Source organism: Ochotona curzoniae, unplaced genomic scaffold, assembly GCF_017591425.1.
Source record: "Ochotona curzoniae isolate NIBS_2020 unplaced genomic scaffold, NIBS_Ocur_1.0 contig_50, whole genome shotgun sequence".
NCBI lineage: Eukaryota > Metazoa > Chordata > Mammalia > Lagomorpha > Ochotonidae > Ochotona > Ochotona curzoniae.
Window position 1 is genome coordinate 2,056,387 of NW_024466446.1, and position 14,631 is coordinate 2,071,017.

General features: G+C 45.9%; 1 protein-coding gene across 7 annotated transcripts in view; it reads right to left on the bottom strand.

The window, feature by feature from the left end:
* The window catches only part of GNAQ (G protein subunit alpha q), a 220,151-nt gene that overhangs the window by 42,744 nt on the left and 162,776 nt on the right, over positions 1 to 14,631 (bottom strand). For all 7 annotated transcript variants that reach the window (XM_040988792.1, XM_040988791.1, XM_040988790.1 and 4 more), the window contains one exon: positions 7,111 to 7,265. In XM_040988792.1, the coding sequence (XP_040844726.1) occupies positions 7,111 to 7,265 (155 nt within the window). The remainder of the gene's footprint in view (positions 1 to 7,110; positions 7,266 to 14,631) is intronic.

Sequence of the window (14,631 nt, forward strand, 5' to 3'; positions counted from 1 at the left end):
GGCAGTGTTGCAGAGGAAAAGATGGAGAAAGATTTTTTTTTTATTCTTTATTTTATGACACAGTTGAATAGGCCAATCAGAAACTAGCAGCCAGGAGCCTGGAACTCCATAAGGGTCTCCCATGTGGGTGACAGAGGCTCAAGCACTTGGGCCATCTTGCACTGCTTTCCTAGGCAATAGCCAGGACATGACCAGGTCCTCACAGGGGATGCTGCTATGGCAGGTGCTGGCTTAATCTATGCCACAAAATCAGCTCTTACATTTTAAAGCCATATTCATGATCGTACTCAAAAAAACTGAAGCACAAGGCTAGGATTCAACAGCAATGACAACATCCAGGGAACTCCTTGGAGGAGACTTCAGGGCATGAGATAAGGACTTGGTGGAGGCCTGGCAGTTGAGTTTTTGGGATCTGTGTCCTATGGCTAATGTCAATGAGCTTGTGGTGCTGTAGGCAGTGAACTCATTTGACCTGTTGTCTCAGTGTAAAAAAGCAGGTGGTGAGCCCCCCGGGAAACAACAGTAAACCCACAGCCATCTGTTGATTGTGTTCTTTGTCTAAAGATACTCAGCGCCCGCGGGCTTCTATCAGTCACACAAATGTTAGTAAGGGAATCTACACAGCTCCAAAGGATGCTAGGGTGGTTTTTATTCTTAAACAGCATTAGAAAAATGTATCACGCAAAAGCCAATTGCAAACTTATTCCCAACTATTTTTCTTTTTTTCTGGAACTTCCCAGCTCCTTAGCTGTCTGTCCTTTGAGCCCTCCGATTATTTGTGACGTTAGCATGTTAGCTAAACAGAGTAGGAAGATGGAAAGTCAAGCCAGCTGACTGTGTCCTTAGAATTGGCTCCAGTGAAAAGTGACTGGATGGAGTGTGTGTGGGTGCAGACACTCTCAGCTAAAATACTGCAATAATATTGCGGAATTAGCTGTGACTTACGATACCTTCTATCCTAATATGAACAGTACATGCTTAGAGAAATATGGCTAAATTTTCTTCAATGATACCAAAGCAACAATAAAAAATGATTTTCCAATAAATCTGAGATCATTTTTCCTACATATGCTAGAAATATAAAGCTACCTAGAGGTAGTATTTATTTTAATAAATTATTTATGTGTTTCCTGGTAAGCCGCTTAAAAATGCCTTCTCATCAACCTTTATCAGTGTCTCATCCGGGTATGCAACAATTGTTGGTTATCTCCCTGCCCTCCACCCATCCATCCTCCGGGGGTTTATGTTTCACTCTGGTTAGAAACCTTAGTCTCTACAACAGGCAAATGTGCATTCACTCCTCCTCTCACTTAGCGGTTGTGTGAGCTTGGACAAGTCACTCAATGCTTCTCTCATTTGGCTTTCTTTCCTAGTAGATGGACAGGATGAGACATTCTTGCCACTGTGCATGTTCTTTGAGGATCTCACTAAACACCGAGCGAAAAGCAGCAAAGACTGCAGCGCAGAGTAAGCACCCAGTAAACAGCAGTGACTAGTTCTCAGCGACAGAGCTTTCCAGACCGCAGACCTTGCCAGCGCCTTCCATTGTGAATGGCCAAAGCTCACCTATTAACATAAGAGCCTGTAGGACAGCCACTGAACAGCAGAAAGCAGTCCTGTAGGGAACAGTCAACTGCACTGTCCAACAGGAGCACTTGGGCCTGGAGCACACAGTGTGACACTTTGCTAGTCCTGGTAGCAGATGCAAGAGCTACGTGTGAAACACTAAGAGAGACGACAGAAGAAGTGTCTTTGATGCTGGGTGCTGAAAGACAGAAGTTTATCAGAAACGATGAGAGTTCCGCTTGCTCGGCCACAGCCCTCAGGGTTCCTGGCAAATGGTTCCTACTGGAACCTCCCAACTGGCAGTGTGCAGGAAAGAACATGGCCCTGCTACAACCTCTCCACAGCTATGCACAGCAGGCCCTGCTCCGCACACTGCTGGAGAGGGGATGTGCAGAGGCCCCCAGATCCAAACCATCTCTGAAAGCGGCAGTGCTTAAAGAAGCTGGCTCTAATTTCAGGAAAGTATCTCTAAGGTGTGAGAAGTCAGTTTTAGACTATCAACGAAGCACGCTTTATTGTAATGACAAAGCCAGAAACAAGAGCACGAGAAAACAGCACTAGAAAGTAGTGAAGATACTTCAGGGGAAAGGACACACTGACAGTAAGGAAGGGAAGGGGTAGCAGCTGCCTGGAACAGAGGAAGGGGTTTACAGCGGTTTACTGTAGGCGTTCTGTGCAAGTGAGCTCAGCACCGGGACATGGTCATACCCATGTGTAGAGTCTACATCCTGGCCAGTGCCCTTGGCAGTTTATGGAGCACCGGCTGCAACTGTGCGCAAGAAATGCACAGAATTCAACAGCAGAGAGATGAAGTCAAAATGCCAGAGGACTCACCCCTGAAGAAAGAACGAAGTGCCCAGTGCTAAGAGGAAGAGAGAAGGGGCACTGATACGAAAGCTTTTTGGCACAGTGTGATCCCGGCACGCCGGTCCCACTGCTCGGGCACTGATCTGTCAAGACTGCTAAGGAATCCCTGGAAGCAACCAGAAACACAGGGCCAACTGATCCAGGCTCCCACATGCAACCCCCCAAATGCCAGGCAGGTCAACAGACCTACCTCTGCTGCAGGAAACAGAGCATGCCACAGAAAGGAAGCCAGCAAAGCAACCCATCAGCCATCCCAGGCTCCCTCAGCCGAGTGGCCAGATGTTCCCACATGAGCTCAGGAGTTTCAGTTCAAGCTTTCTGCTGCAGCGGAATTGTATTTTTTAAAGGTATACAGTGGGCCCAGCGCGGTGGCACAAGTGGTTAAAGGTCCTCGCCTTGCACGCCTGGGATCCCATATGGGCGCCAGTTCTAATCCTGGCAGCCCAGCTTCCCTTCCAGCTCCCTGCCTGTGGCCTGGGAAAGCAGTCGAGGATGGCCCAAAGCTTTGGGACCCTGCACCCGCGTGGGAGACCCGGAAGAGGCTCCTGGCTTCGGATCGGCATAGTATCGGCCCGTTGCGCTCACTTGGGGAGTGAATCATCAGACGGAAATCTTCCTCTCTGTCTCTCCTCTCTGTATATCCGCCTTTCCAATAAAAAAATAATAAAAATAAATCTTTAAAAAAAAAGGTATACAGTTATTTGAGACAGCAAATTGGGCAGGAGGAGGGGGACAGCAAGCAGGGCAGGGCAGAGGAAGGTGAGTGAGGGAGATTGGTAGAGAGACAGAGAACAGAGGAGTAGGGCTCCCATCTGTTGGCTTCTTCCCCAAATGGCCGCAAGAGTCAGGGGTGGGCCTGGCCCGAGCCAGAGGCCAAGGCCTCCATCCTAGTCCCCAGCACGGGTGGCGGGAACATGCAGCCAGGAACTCGAAGTGGTCGTAAGCCCAGGTCCTCTGATGAAGGACACGGGCACCCTAACCACTAGGCTAACCATAACCACTTGTCCTCCTTTCTCCTCAAAGTGACCTGCTTCCGATGCCAGATTACAGTCACCATGTTATTTAGTTCATGAAGAAACTGCTGAGCTTGAACATAAAATTGGAACATATACCTTCTCATTAATGACTCTATTTCAGGGTAACCAAGCAGCACCAGCTGAGAAGAAAACACACCGCATGGGACGGTGTCAAGGCAGACAAACTGGCATAAGCAGATCAAGTCCGGGTGGAATTACTGACTCTAGCAAGAATTACCAATTGAAGCCTAAAGTTTCCAATGTCGGGGCACATTTAAAATAACAGACTGGTGGGATTATAACTTGTTATGAAGGATTACACTATTGTAACAATATGGGGAAAATCAGTTGAGGGGAGGGATCTGGTGGGGGGAATCACAGACCCTGCAGAATTGTACCATAAAATTAAAAAGAAAAGAAAAGTTTTAGGTAAGGAGTTGATGGTGGTCTGGGGACTGTCAATTGATATGCACAACAAAAGCAAAAAACATAACGTTGACCTTCACGGATGCCGCTCTCCTAACACTGCTGTAAGTTTTAACTTTACCAACCCTGGGTAGACCAGTGTACAACCACACCTTTTAACGCATTCTAGTTACAACACTCCAGCTGAATCTGAACAAGTCTATAGGAAGCATCTTAGGGTTTCTAGCGAATCCCTGAAACAGAGAAGCTTAACTGTACTATGACAAACAATCACGCAGATCCAGGTCGAATTTTTTCAACCAGCCAAGAGAATGCAAAATTGGTTTCCACTGTTTCACATATTCTTCAGAGACAAAACTAAATGCGGTTTTTAGTCGTATGTTCAACCATTTCAAAAGGACATTTTGGAAAAAGCTTGGAAATTGAGGTATAAACTGAGAATGGAATAAACAAGGTTGATGATTAATTTCAGAATAATATCACATTATTCACTGTACATGAAAATGTTCCACTTTTCCAAAGAGATGCATTAAAAATGTCTAAGGACATATAGTTGTAAGTTATTACTTAGACATAGAAACGCAGTTAAAAAAGAATTGGGTATGGGGCTGGCGTTATGGCACAGTGGGTTAAGCTGTGGCGTGCCACACAGGCATGCCCTATCAGAATGCCAGTTCAAGTCCTGGTTGCCAGGCTTCCAGTCTGCCTTCTTGTTAATGTGCCTGGGAAGGCAGCAGGAAACGGTGCAGCAGCTCCCCCTGCCGCTCACACGGGAGAGCAGTGCGGAGTTCGGCCCAGCCCTGCTCTCTGTGTTACAGCCATGTGGAGAGCGAACAAGTGGATGGAAGATATTTGTCCTTCTCTCTGCTTTTTATATAAATAAAAGCATCTTTAACAAAATCAGGTATATGTATACACACACATACTCGTATATACATGATTTAGAAATCGACCTCTCCCTGTATATTCGTCAGGAGGAAGCAGACCTACATAACCAACAGTCCCTTGAAGAAGTTTAGATGAGCCGCCAGCAGTTCACTCCCCTCACATCTTGGTCTGTCTCTGCCATAAGGGATGTGGCCGAAGAGGGATTCTGTTTCTGTGGTGGGCTTGGCTGGCGAGGACATTCTGCCAGCTTTGCCAGGGTCACTGAGCTAACACGGGTATGCAGAAAACTATCTTTGCTCCAAGGCAAAGAGGGACATCACACTCACTGGTGACGGAGAAGGTCTAGAAATCCATCAGTCTGCTCAGGGGAACGTCCTTGGAGATGTAACGGAGCCCGGTCCCAAGAACGCAGCCACAGAAGCGGCCGCAGACAGCATGGGCACGAAGAGGACTCTCGGCAGGGGAGTGTCTATCCCAGGAGCAGGAGGCAGAATGGCCTTCTGGTGGGCAGCCACTCCACCTGCGAAGCACAGCAGCGGTGAGCCACTGGAGCGCTGATTCTGGGAGCAAGATGCTCTCGAGGGAGAACAGGTTGCTGTCAAACTATATTAGGACCTGGGGATGAGGTTGTACAGGTGCCAGGAAAAATAAAAGGAGGACTCGTGGCCAGCAACTGGGGTGAGGGAGGCTGGGCATGCTGTGAATGGGGGGTGCAGGGTTTAGAGTAAAAATGCAGGTGCAGTTGGAAAGAACATGCTGAAAATGGAGGAGTTGTTAGTATAACTTTACGTTGAAGCTTCTGTTCGTTGGTAGAGGCTAAGAGGGCGGGAAGTGGAGCGGAATCCAGGAGGCAGGTGGAAGGTGTGAACAGGCAGTTAGGGGGAGAGACATCATGAGCATGGACCCTGAAGGATGGAAGCAAAACAGCGATTTGGGGAGATGGATGAGAAGCCAGAATGGCAAAGGGAACAGAAGGACAGAGGGGGTAGGACGGAGAAGACAGCTGGCCAAAGGTGGAGGGGGCAGAATTGGGATCAGACCAAAAGAGAATGTAATTTTTCCATCTCTGCACTTTCAGAAACTGATACAGTGGGAGCTCAGTGAAGAGGAAAGGGAGGATGGAGAGAGAGAGAGAGAGAGAGAGAGAGAGAGAGAGAGAGAGAGAGAGAGAGAGAGAGAGAGAGAGAGAGAGGAAGGAGCAGGTAGAGTGGACAAACGCAGGCTGCACTGGAGCAGGACACAAGGAATGACCGTAAGCACATATTACAGAGCCTCACAAGGGGTTGAGGTTAGCTGGAGAGACATTCTGTATCATGTTCCAAAATTACATCATTCAGAATCAATCCAAGAACGTGAGAACTAATTTGACCAAGCAACAGTTCTGTGGCTGATTTGAACTTAGATTTCCTACAAATGCCTCCAACTGGGCTGAAGGCAGAGCGCTCAGATCTTGTGATGCCCATCAGTCTGATGGGACTTTTTAATTTCCCCGAGGTCCAGCGCGCGTCCACTGAGTCATATCAGCCGCCTAAGGCCGCTGCATATTTTGCATCCATTCCAAAACAAGAGAGGTGAATGCTGAAATAACATAATGAATGTAGACAGAAATCTGGCCAACGACCACCCCAAAAAACACTCCCATTTATCAGGCGCCTGATGATCCAGATACCGCCCACACTGATGACATGAAGCCATGCTGGCCAAATCTGAACTTTCCGCTAGGCGAGATCTAATCTAGAGAACTAACAGAGCTCTCTAGGATGTAAATCTTTCCCAGGACACATGAGTTTGAGTGACAGCTCATAAAACGATTTTGGAATGCATGCAAAATTAGACACACACACAACTTTCATGCAGAGGACAATTTATTCATAACTGTAACAGTGGCTCTGAGCAAGCGGTCATGGCTCTGGTCTACAAAATAGATACTAGAAAGTACGTTTTATGAAGTTAGGACCAAATATATCTTTGTTTGCCATTTTTAATTGTGTAGGTGTCTTCCAAAACACGAGTAAGATCGGAATTTGCATGAGAGCTTACTGTGATAAGATCAGGTCACAGTGACACGTATTGTTGAAAATGCCTGGTTTACAATATGAAGGAAGAAACAGGATGGGGACATCAGATTCTACAAGTCTTCCATTTGTGTTTCCAACAGCAAACCATTGGAGAACCACTCTCCCCAACTCGTGTCACCAGGAAGACTGATGAGCTTGGCACACATTTCATATCCATACTTCCAAGGCTGGAATATTATTTACACAGTGCAGGACTCACCAGTTAGGGTCATTGAGCACCCCCCTCAGAAAGCTAAGAGAAAGAGCCCTGGGGCCTGCTGGATACTCACTATTTGGTGGAGTCCGACAACTGATACTCTCGCCGTCTGTCATAGCACTCCTGGATTCCAGGATCATTCCATAAACTCTTTATTGCGTCTACGTATGGGCTCTCAAAGGCAGACACCTTCTCCACGTCAACTTCCCAAACTAACTGTGCATGAGCCTGTTTGGAAAAAGCACAACAAATACAGCAGCACTTTTAATACTGTCATCATTACTTCCCAAATGGTGGGGAACACATTTTAGATCTATTCACTCAGGGAGCACCTTCCGTCACAGCCTTCCGAGTACACTGGCTCCTAGTGGAGCACTGCTCAGTATCTCCTCTTTTCCTGACAGACTGCTCCAAGTCCTTCCCACCGGAAGACAGCTTCAGGCTCCTTGTTGACTGGGAGAAACTGGAAGATGGTCCCCAGGACAGCAGGATCGGAACACTGCATACATATATCACTGTTTTTAAGCAAAGACCACGATTCTAAGACAATTCATATTATTAAATGGAAAAAGAGTATTCTTACAGTTTATTACTTTCAAACATATAAACGCCACAGACTATCAATGTTATATGTCTTTGCAGAAACTCAACAACATTCCTCAACTAACCAGGAATGGTTTTCATAACCCATCTTTAGGAGAGAGCATAAGGTTACTGCAAAAGTTAATAATACCAATTTAAACTGAATAATAATTCCCTACGCACTTCCACAAATCCCAACTTCCTAATCTATGTGCTGTATTTATGTGATCAGACTGAATCCTCAGACTCTTTACAATGAAAAAACAAATCTATTTTTCCTTATTATACTACATTTAGCAGAAGATAGACTTTAAAATTTTTTTCAACAAAATTGAAGCAAAAAATGTTTTATGGTCAGCCTTGAAATTAATCTCTAACAATTCCAGAAAAATTAAGTTTCAGGGAATGTAATATGCAAATTACAAACATATAAAATATGCAAATAAACATTAACAACTCATCGCCTTGGAAACTGGAGGCAGATGGATAACAATTATTACAATAGTCCTGAATTTGTACAGTAACATAAACATCTAAACTAGGTTAGTGAATGGCTAGTATGATCACATCAGCCAATTTGTTCATTTCATAGAACATTAAGCAGATAGAATTTTAATAAATTTAATTCACAATGGGGCCTATCCGGTTTCAGTTTTACGTTGTCTTCCCACAAGTAGGAAGGGTTCCAAATCAATCAGCTATTTTCAACTTATGGTTTGAAGCAGCTTGACACACTGGGACTGAAGAGAGATGCTCCCTCATGGAATCTGCTGTCACCCATTTTGCAACTGAGGCTCGAGCTGCGTTCTCTTCCTGGTCTTGGAAAACAGATCCCCACAGCTGCTTTCTTATTTGGCCCCTTCTTGTCGCACCAGATCTAACACAGGGCCGGAATCTTGCTCGGGACTCCACTTCCAGCGTGCCTACATGACCTTCCCTTTCAGAGCCACCCTTCCAACACCAGGAAGGACTCCCCAAGGAATCCTCCATGGATCTCCTGTTGCTATCCCATGGTGCTCTGTTGGGGCTGGCAGGGCTTGTTGTCACCTCCTGGATCACAAGGCTACGCTGGACCTCTCTGTTCGGCTTGCTGAATCAGACCTCTCCCAGCAAAGGAAGCTCATTCATTCTATCTACTCTCCACAGCTATGTTCAAGATCAAGTTTCACTCCTTTCCTTTCTGCCCTTGCTCACTGAATATGAACAAATTCTCTTTGTGTCCTCAGGCACGACAGCAATTGTCCTTGACGTAGTCCTAAACTAGATTTCTCACAGCTGTCACATTACTGCAGAAATCTCCCGAAGATTTTGTGAGACTTGGGGAGTTCGCAGGCAGACACAGAAGCCGGGACACAGCCAAGGTGCTTCCCTGTTGGACTCGGTCTCAGGTTATGGTTTTGAGCATGATTCTACTACTCCCTGTGCCCCGGGAAGCTGCGTAGCCCTTCCAAGCCTTCCTTCTGCTGGGGACAGACAGTTGTCCTCCCTGGCACTTTTACGTGGTGCTCAGCATCTCGGTTACAGCACTTCTTGTCAGTCATTCTTGCGAGGTAGTCTGCCGACCACATCATGGGTGGTCGCTGAGAATCCATAAATGACACAGATGCACAGGTCACACCTCTGATTTGCTGAGGCACAGAGCCGGGCAGGAAGGTGCACCGACCACATGACTCTGATGCTTGTAAAAGCTTGACAGCCATTGCATACTGCAAAGACTTGCTACTGGAGACTGAACAGGAGAGAGACTCGCTGAGGTAACAGCCACTCCTTAGTAAGTGCCATTAGTGATGCTCATTGTGCCTGACCCAAAATGCAGAGAAGAGCCGGATCTAGGCAGGAGAAGCGCTGAACACTGTGGCACACGGAGGGCCAAGTCATAATCAAAGAAGGCAGGTGCTAGAGGCCTCCAACTAACTCCCCATTGGGAATGTAGATTCACTACGGCTAGACCTCCCAGTATTTTCTAAGAAGACAAGAAGTCTAGCATCTCCTTTGAAATCCCGCTAATTTTACATCTTGAAACATTAGTTAAAAGAAATGTGGCTACGTTGGATTAGGGAATACTTCCTTGCAGAATTTGTTCTGGAAGATTCTTCCCTAGTTTCTCCCCTAAGCTTGACTGTATCACTGAGCTCCTCACAGAACCTAGAACATGGGGAGCAAGTAACATGCTGACAAGTGAATACTCTCCCAACACTTTACCACAGTTGCATTTAAAGCTATTCTATTACGCACAGTAAGAAAAGGTTGAGAGCCCTCTCTGAGTGGTATAGAGCGACATGACAGGAGCTAGTACAGGCAGGATTTCTACAATGAACTTGACTCTCTATACCATGCCAGCCATGCCATCTGGTGGGAGTTCGGGTTCTGTTTGTAAAGCGGTTGTTTTCTACCAGAGAAAACAGTGTCTCCATATCACATTTTCTTCCCTATGGCAACGATGAAAGGTTTATTGGAGGTCAATGAGATGCCAGGCAACACAGCAACTAGGAGAATTGGCTCCTATCCACTACGTAAGGTGTGTGTGTGTGAGTGTGTGAGTGCGTGTGTAACAGTTTCTACAGATAGCAAGGCCAAGGATTATGGGCTCCAAGACCCGGAACCAGAGAAAGTATTTGTGTTTCCATTCCTAATTCCATTGGACTCTAAGAGCATTTAAACAAAGACAGTTCTCAATGGTGTATAAAGATGAACGTTTCCCCAAAAGGCTTCTCAGGAATGAAACTGCATTCTAGTGCCGGAAATTCCTACAAGTTCCTATTTTAGTCTGTCCCTGCTCACCTGGGTTTAAACTGAAGTTGCAGTGCCCTCCCTTCCCTGTTGGGTCTTCTTTAAGAAGTTTCTGTTCAGATGCTGCACCATACGTGATCTCATACAGGACATCATTCATGATTGTCTTTCCAAACTGAAGTACTCCCACATGTTCTCTGTATTAACAGCTACATTCTTACATTGCCTTCTTTTAAGCCATACATGGATGGAAGAGGTTGTGGCTAATGAGTTCTCATTTATTTTAGGGCCCATGATAGAGTGAGTATATAAGGATACATTAGAAAAAAAAAAAAACTCATGGAAAAACTAAATGAAAAGGTAAGTTTAGGGGCAGATGCTTGACAAACCCAGATTCTAAATGAAGAGTCTGGGGACATGGGAGCATGAATGCTAGCTTTCAGAGCCCCTAAGAAGCTGGCAGGAGTTTTAGCCAGAGCACCGTGAGAATGAACTAGCAGCACTCACCCACAATGGCAGAATTCTAGGGAAAGACCACACGGACACCCGCAAGATGTACCAATGTGGCCATGCCTTGTTTTTAGGACCCAGTAGTCACAAAACTCAGGTAAGTCCGGGCTGTGTTGGTGTCTCTGTGACCGCTCCTGCCAGGGGAAGCAACTCATCGGTCCTACTCTCTGAAGGGATGGCCAGTGCAAACAGAGGGCCCCTGGAGTGGGAACCACCTCAGAGTGGCTTTTAGTTCCGATTAAAAGAACATGGCACACCGCTTTTATCCTGAGGCTTCTTTCCATTTTTGTATTTGACTCCACAGAAAGAAATTAGAAACTGCTAAATAATGTGTGAAAAAAAAAAAAAACTCTCTCTTTTTTTCCTCCTCTGCTGCTCAAAGGAAGCACAGAATACGATGATGGGCTTTGAGAAAACAGCCACTCATTATTTATAAAACAAAAGGAAAAACAGCCCTGAAGATCCACAGTACGGCTTCTATACCCACAACCTTTTGCAACCTTAAGCAGGTCAGCCAAGCTTTGCTCCAGTGGGAAAGGGCGTTCCGGAGGCACTTCTGCCTCCAGCCTCAGAGCTCCTATCACCTCTCAGCATAAAATGGCTGCTGACCAAACGGCTTCACCTCCAATGATTGCATCATGGCCCGCACAGCTGCCCTTCTTCCAGGGACATTCTAGAAAGAGCGACAGTTGTTGTTGTTGCATCTTTTCATGAGTGTTACTGCATAAATGGCAAAGCGTAGCACAGTCACGCTGAGCGGCTGCTGCGACGGGCAGGGCTGACGTCAGCAGTGACTCATTGCCACACGGCAGCCACTGCACATTCATGATACAACTCATGTTTCAGCAGTCACAGCCTCCTGTACGACACGGCCTTCCAAAGCCCTTCCCGAATGTGACAGAGCCGGTGAGTGGAGCCCTCCAGCCACAGCGAGCCACTGGATGCTGGCTACGTTCCCACGCTCCCTCCATGAGCAGCATGCAGTTTCTCACCAAGGACTTGAACGATAACCTGACACCAAACCAGGCTTCAATCACAAAGCTGTTGAGGACAGGCCCAGTTGCCTCTGGGAAAGTTCAGCTGTCCTGTGCCTCAATTTTCATTTGAGGATAAAGGTTCATTGTGGAGCCATTGGGAAAATCAAGAGAGATGGAAGCAAAAGGCCTGGTCTAAGTTCTATGATTACTGTACAACTTCATGGCACCTCAAAACTGGCACCAATCATTCCAGTAAATTACTATCCCCTATGTTTTACGCTATGCACTGACAAAGTGAAAACTTCTTGTTAAATCAAATGCTCCAGGTAGGGAACTAGAAGCTAATTAAACTGTCACAAATTATTCTAGTTTTTAAGATTATACAAGCTAAATTAGCAGCCCTTTGTTAAATATGCCCTTTTATCGTGAGATTTTTATTTTTAATCTCCACCTTTAGCCACTATTTATCAATGAGGCAGCTGCACTGAACAATAAGGATAAGGCATTGAGACCCTTCCCACGTGCGCTCAAGTAGGCTTCTTTGGTTTTCCCTGGTTTTGCCTCCCCCAGCCTCTCCTTGCCTGCTACACAGAGCCAATCCCTGTGCAGGTCGAGGAAAGATCTCTGCTTCCACATTTTTCATGTTACAATTATCAGCATCAGTGACACCGCAGCTCCAAGAAGGGCACACGGATGTGATCACGTGGTCCCAGGATAAAGAATCCTGCCCTGGGCTCTCTTCCATTTTCAGGTCAAAGTAAAATCGTGCCAGTTTGGAAGTGCTACTTGTTAATGTCATGATCATGAGTGTGACATAACTGTACGCTTGTGTGTGGGGAGTGAGTGTGTGTATGTGTGTGTGTGTGTGTGTGGTGTGTGAGTGTACAGAGAATGAGAGAAAACACTAACAAAGTCCAGTTAATTTCCACAGAATTCATACAGAAACCATGGCAATAAATCAAAACAAGAAAACGGAAACTATTAGTTTCCTGCAAGAGTCATCAAAAATCAAACTCATTAGGGTATATCTGCCTGGCTGCTGTCAATCATTAGTTCCTTGGGATTTCAATAGCTGCTTACTCGATAAATGGGTTTTGAAGTCAAAGTCACACAAACGGTGGTTAACGCTGAACGTGGAGACTGGAGCAGACATCCGTACTGTGGGACGCAGGAGCCGTGCTAAGGGAAGGAGGCTGGGACTCCAGCAGCCTGCAATGGAGGTATTTTTGCATTTCCCAAATTTGTTTGATTACGCCCCCTTTGGGGCTTCAGATCTGTTCAGATTCCACTGTGAAAATACGGGCTAGAATGAGCTCCCAGTCACCAAGCACAGGAAGATTTCACAGCACAAAACGATTCCCAGACCGGTCTAGCTACTCTGGCATCCCAGGCAAATGCCCTCTTGGCGGACGGCTGAGATCACATACTGCATGTGGTTCGTTTCCTGTTAGGACTCTGTCGGGTCTGCGCCCTACAGCCTCATCAGCCGGAGCGCTATACTGCCACTGCTTTGGAATGCTACTGTGTTTGGGCTTGGTAAAAATGAACCTAAGAAGCTGTTTAATGATTCCCCCCCCCCCCCCCGCCCCGTAGATCCCACAGTCCCACAGAAAGAATATACTCATGTGAAACTTGAACACTGCAGCTTCAGAAATGCCAGGAATCATGTCTGGGGAGAACTGAAAGCAAAAGGCTTACTTTCCCAGAACCTTGGGAAAGGAAGAGGGGCTTACAAATGACATCATATCTATATTTCTCTTCAACTCAGACAACAAAAAGGCCTGTTCCAATAAAAACCACTAAGGAAACCACAGCAACAATACATCTTTGGTAGTGAGTATCTACAATCTGATTAAGAGTAAAGAAAGGTATATAAGAACCTACATTCCACAAGGCTTGTTTTTTTTTCTTGTTTGATAAATATTGAGTTATTTAATAATGTAACTTTGAATGAGGACCCAAATTTCAGGAGGATTACATGTAAGATTAATCTGCTGTAAAGTTTCTTGGACCAGTGTTGAGAAACTGGTAACTTTTTACTGAGAACATGATCAAATAGTTTATAGTTTCTTTTTTTTTTCTTTAATTTAAAAGCATGCTGCGGTGATGATGCAAGTATAATTTCTGCTGGAACACAGAGCCAGAGAACCATAACGCTAAGTGACTGATACAAACAAGTATTCTATCACGACTCCCTGCCGGAGTCATCTTGTGTGGTACCAAGATTGTGTACCCTCATAAAAAGAAACCAGGATCCTATGGTCCCTCACTCCCACCAGGAGCGTTTTTCCAGGTTTTAGTCCACAAAGAGTTAAAGAACGTGCATCCTGAGTTCCCAGGCACACAGGTTCTAACCAACACCTCCAGGTGTGATGGGAACCCAGTGGTTTTGCACAGTGGGGGTCCCGCCAGATGGCCATACTCACAGCCCTGTGGCCTTGGAGTCAGACTGTTCTGCCACTTACTTCCTGTGGGTCCCTTCTAAGCCTTGACTTTGGTTCCTGTTGTGAGCTAATGATAACTGCTTCACAGTATCACTGAAGATGAATATACATGAGACAGCCTAGTAACAAGCACACGCTGCAGGCTCAGGGAAAGCAAGCTATACTTCACTGGAACTCAAGGGAGATCATGGTGAAATAGAACCCCCTAACTTTCTCCCTTTCTTGGAAGTCGGTGAACCAACCCTTCTGGAACTGTCCCTTTTGCAGATCTCTTCCTAAAACTGAAAAATAATTTTTATGGTTCCTATAAACATTATCACCTTTGCATCTTAAGAAAAATCCAAATGTCAA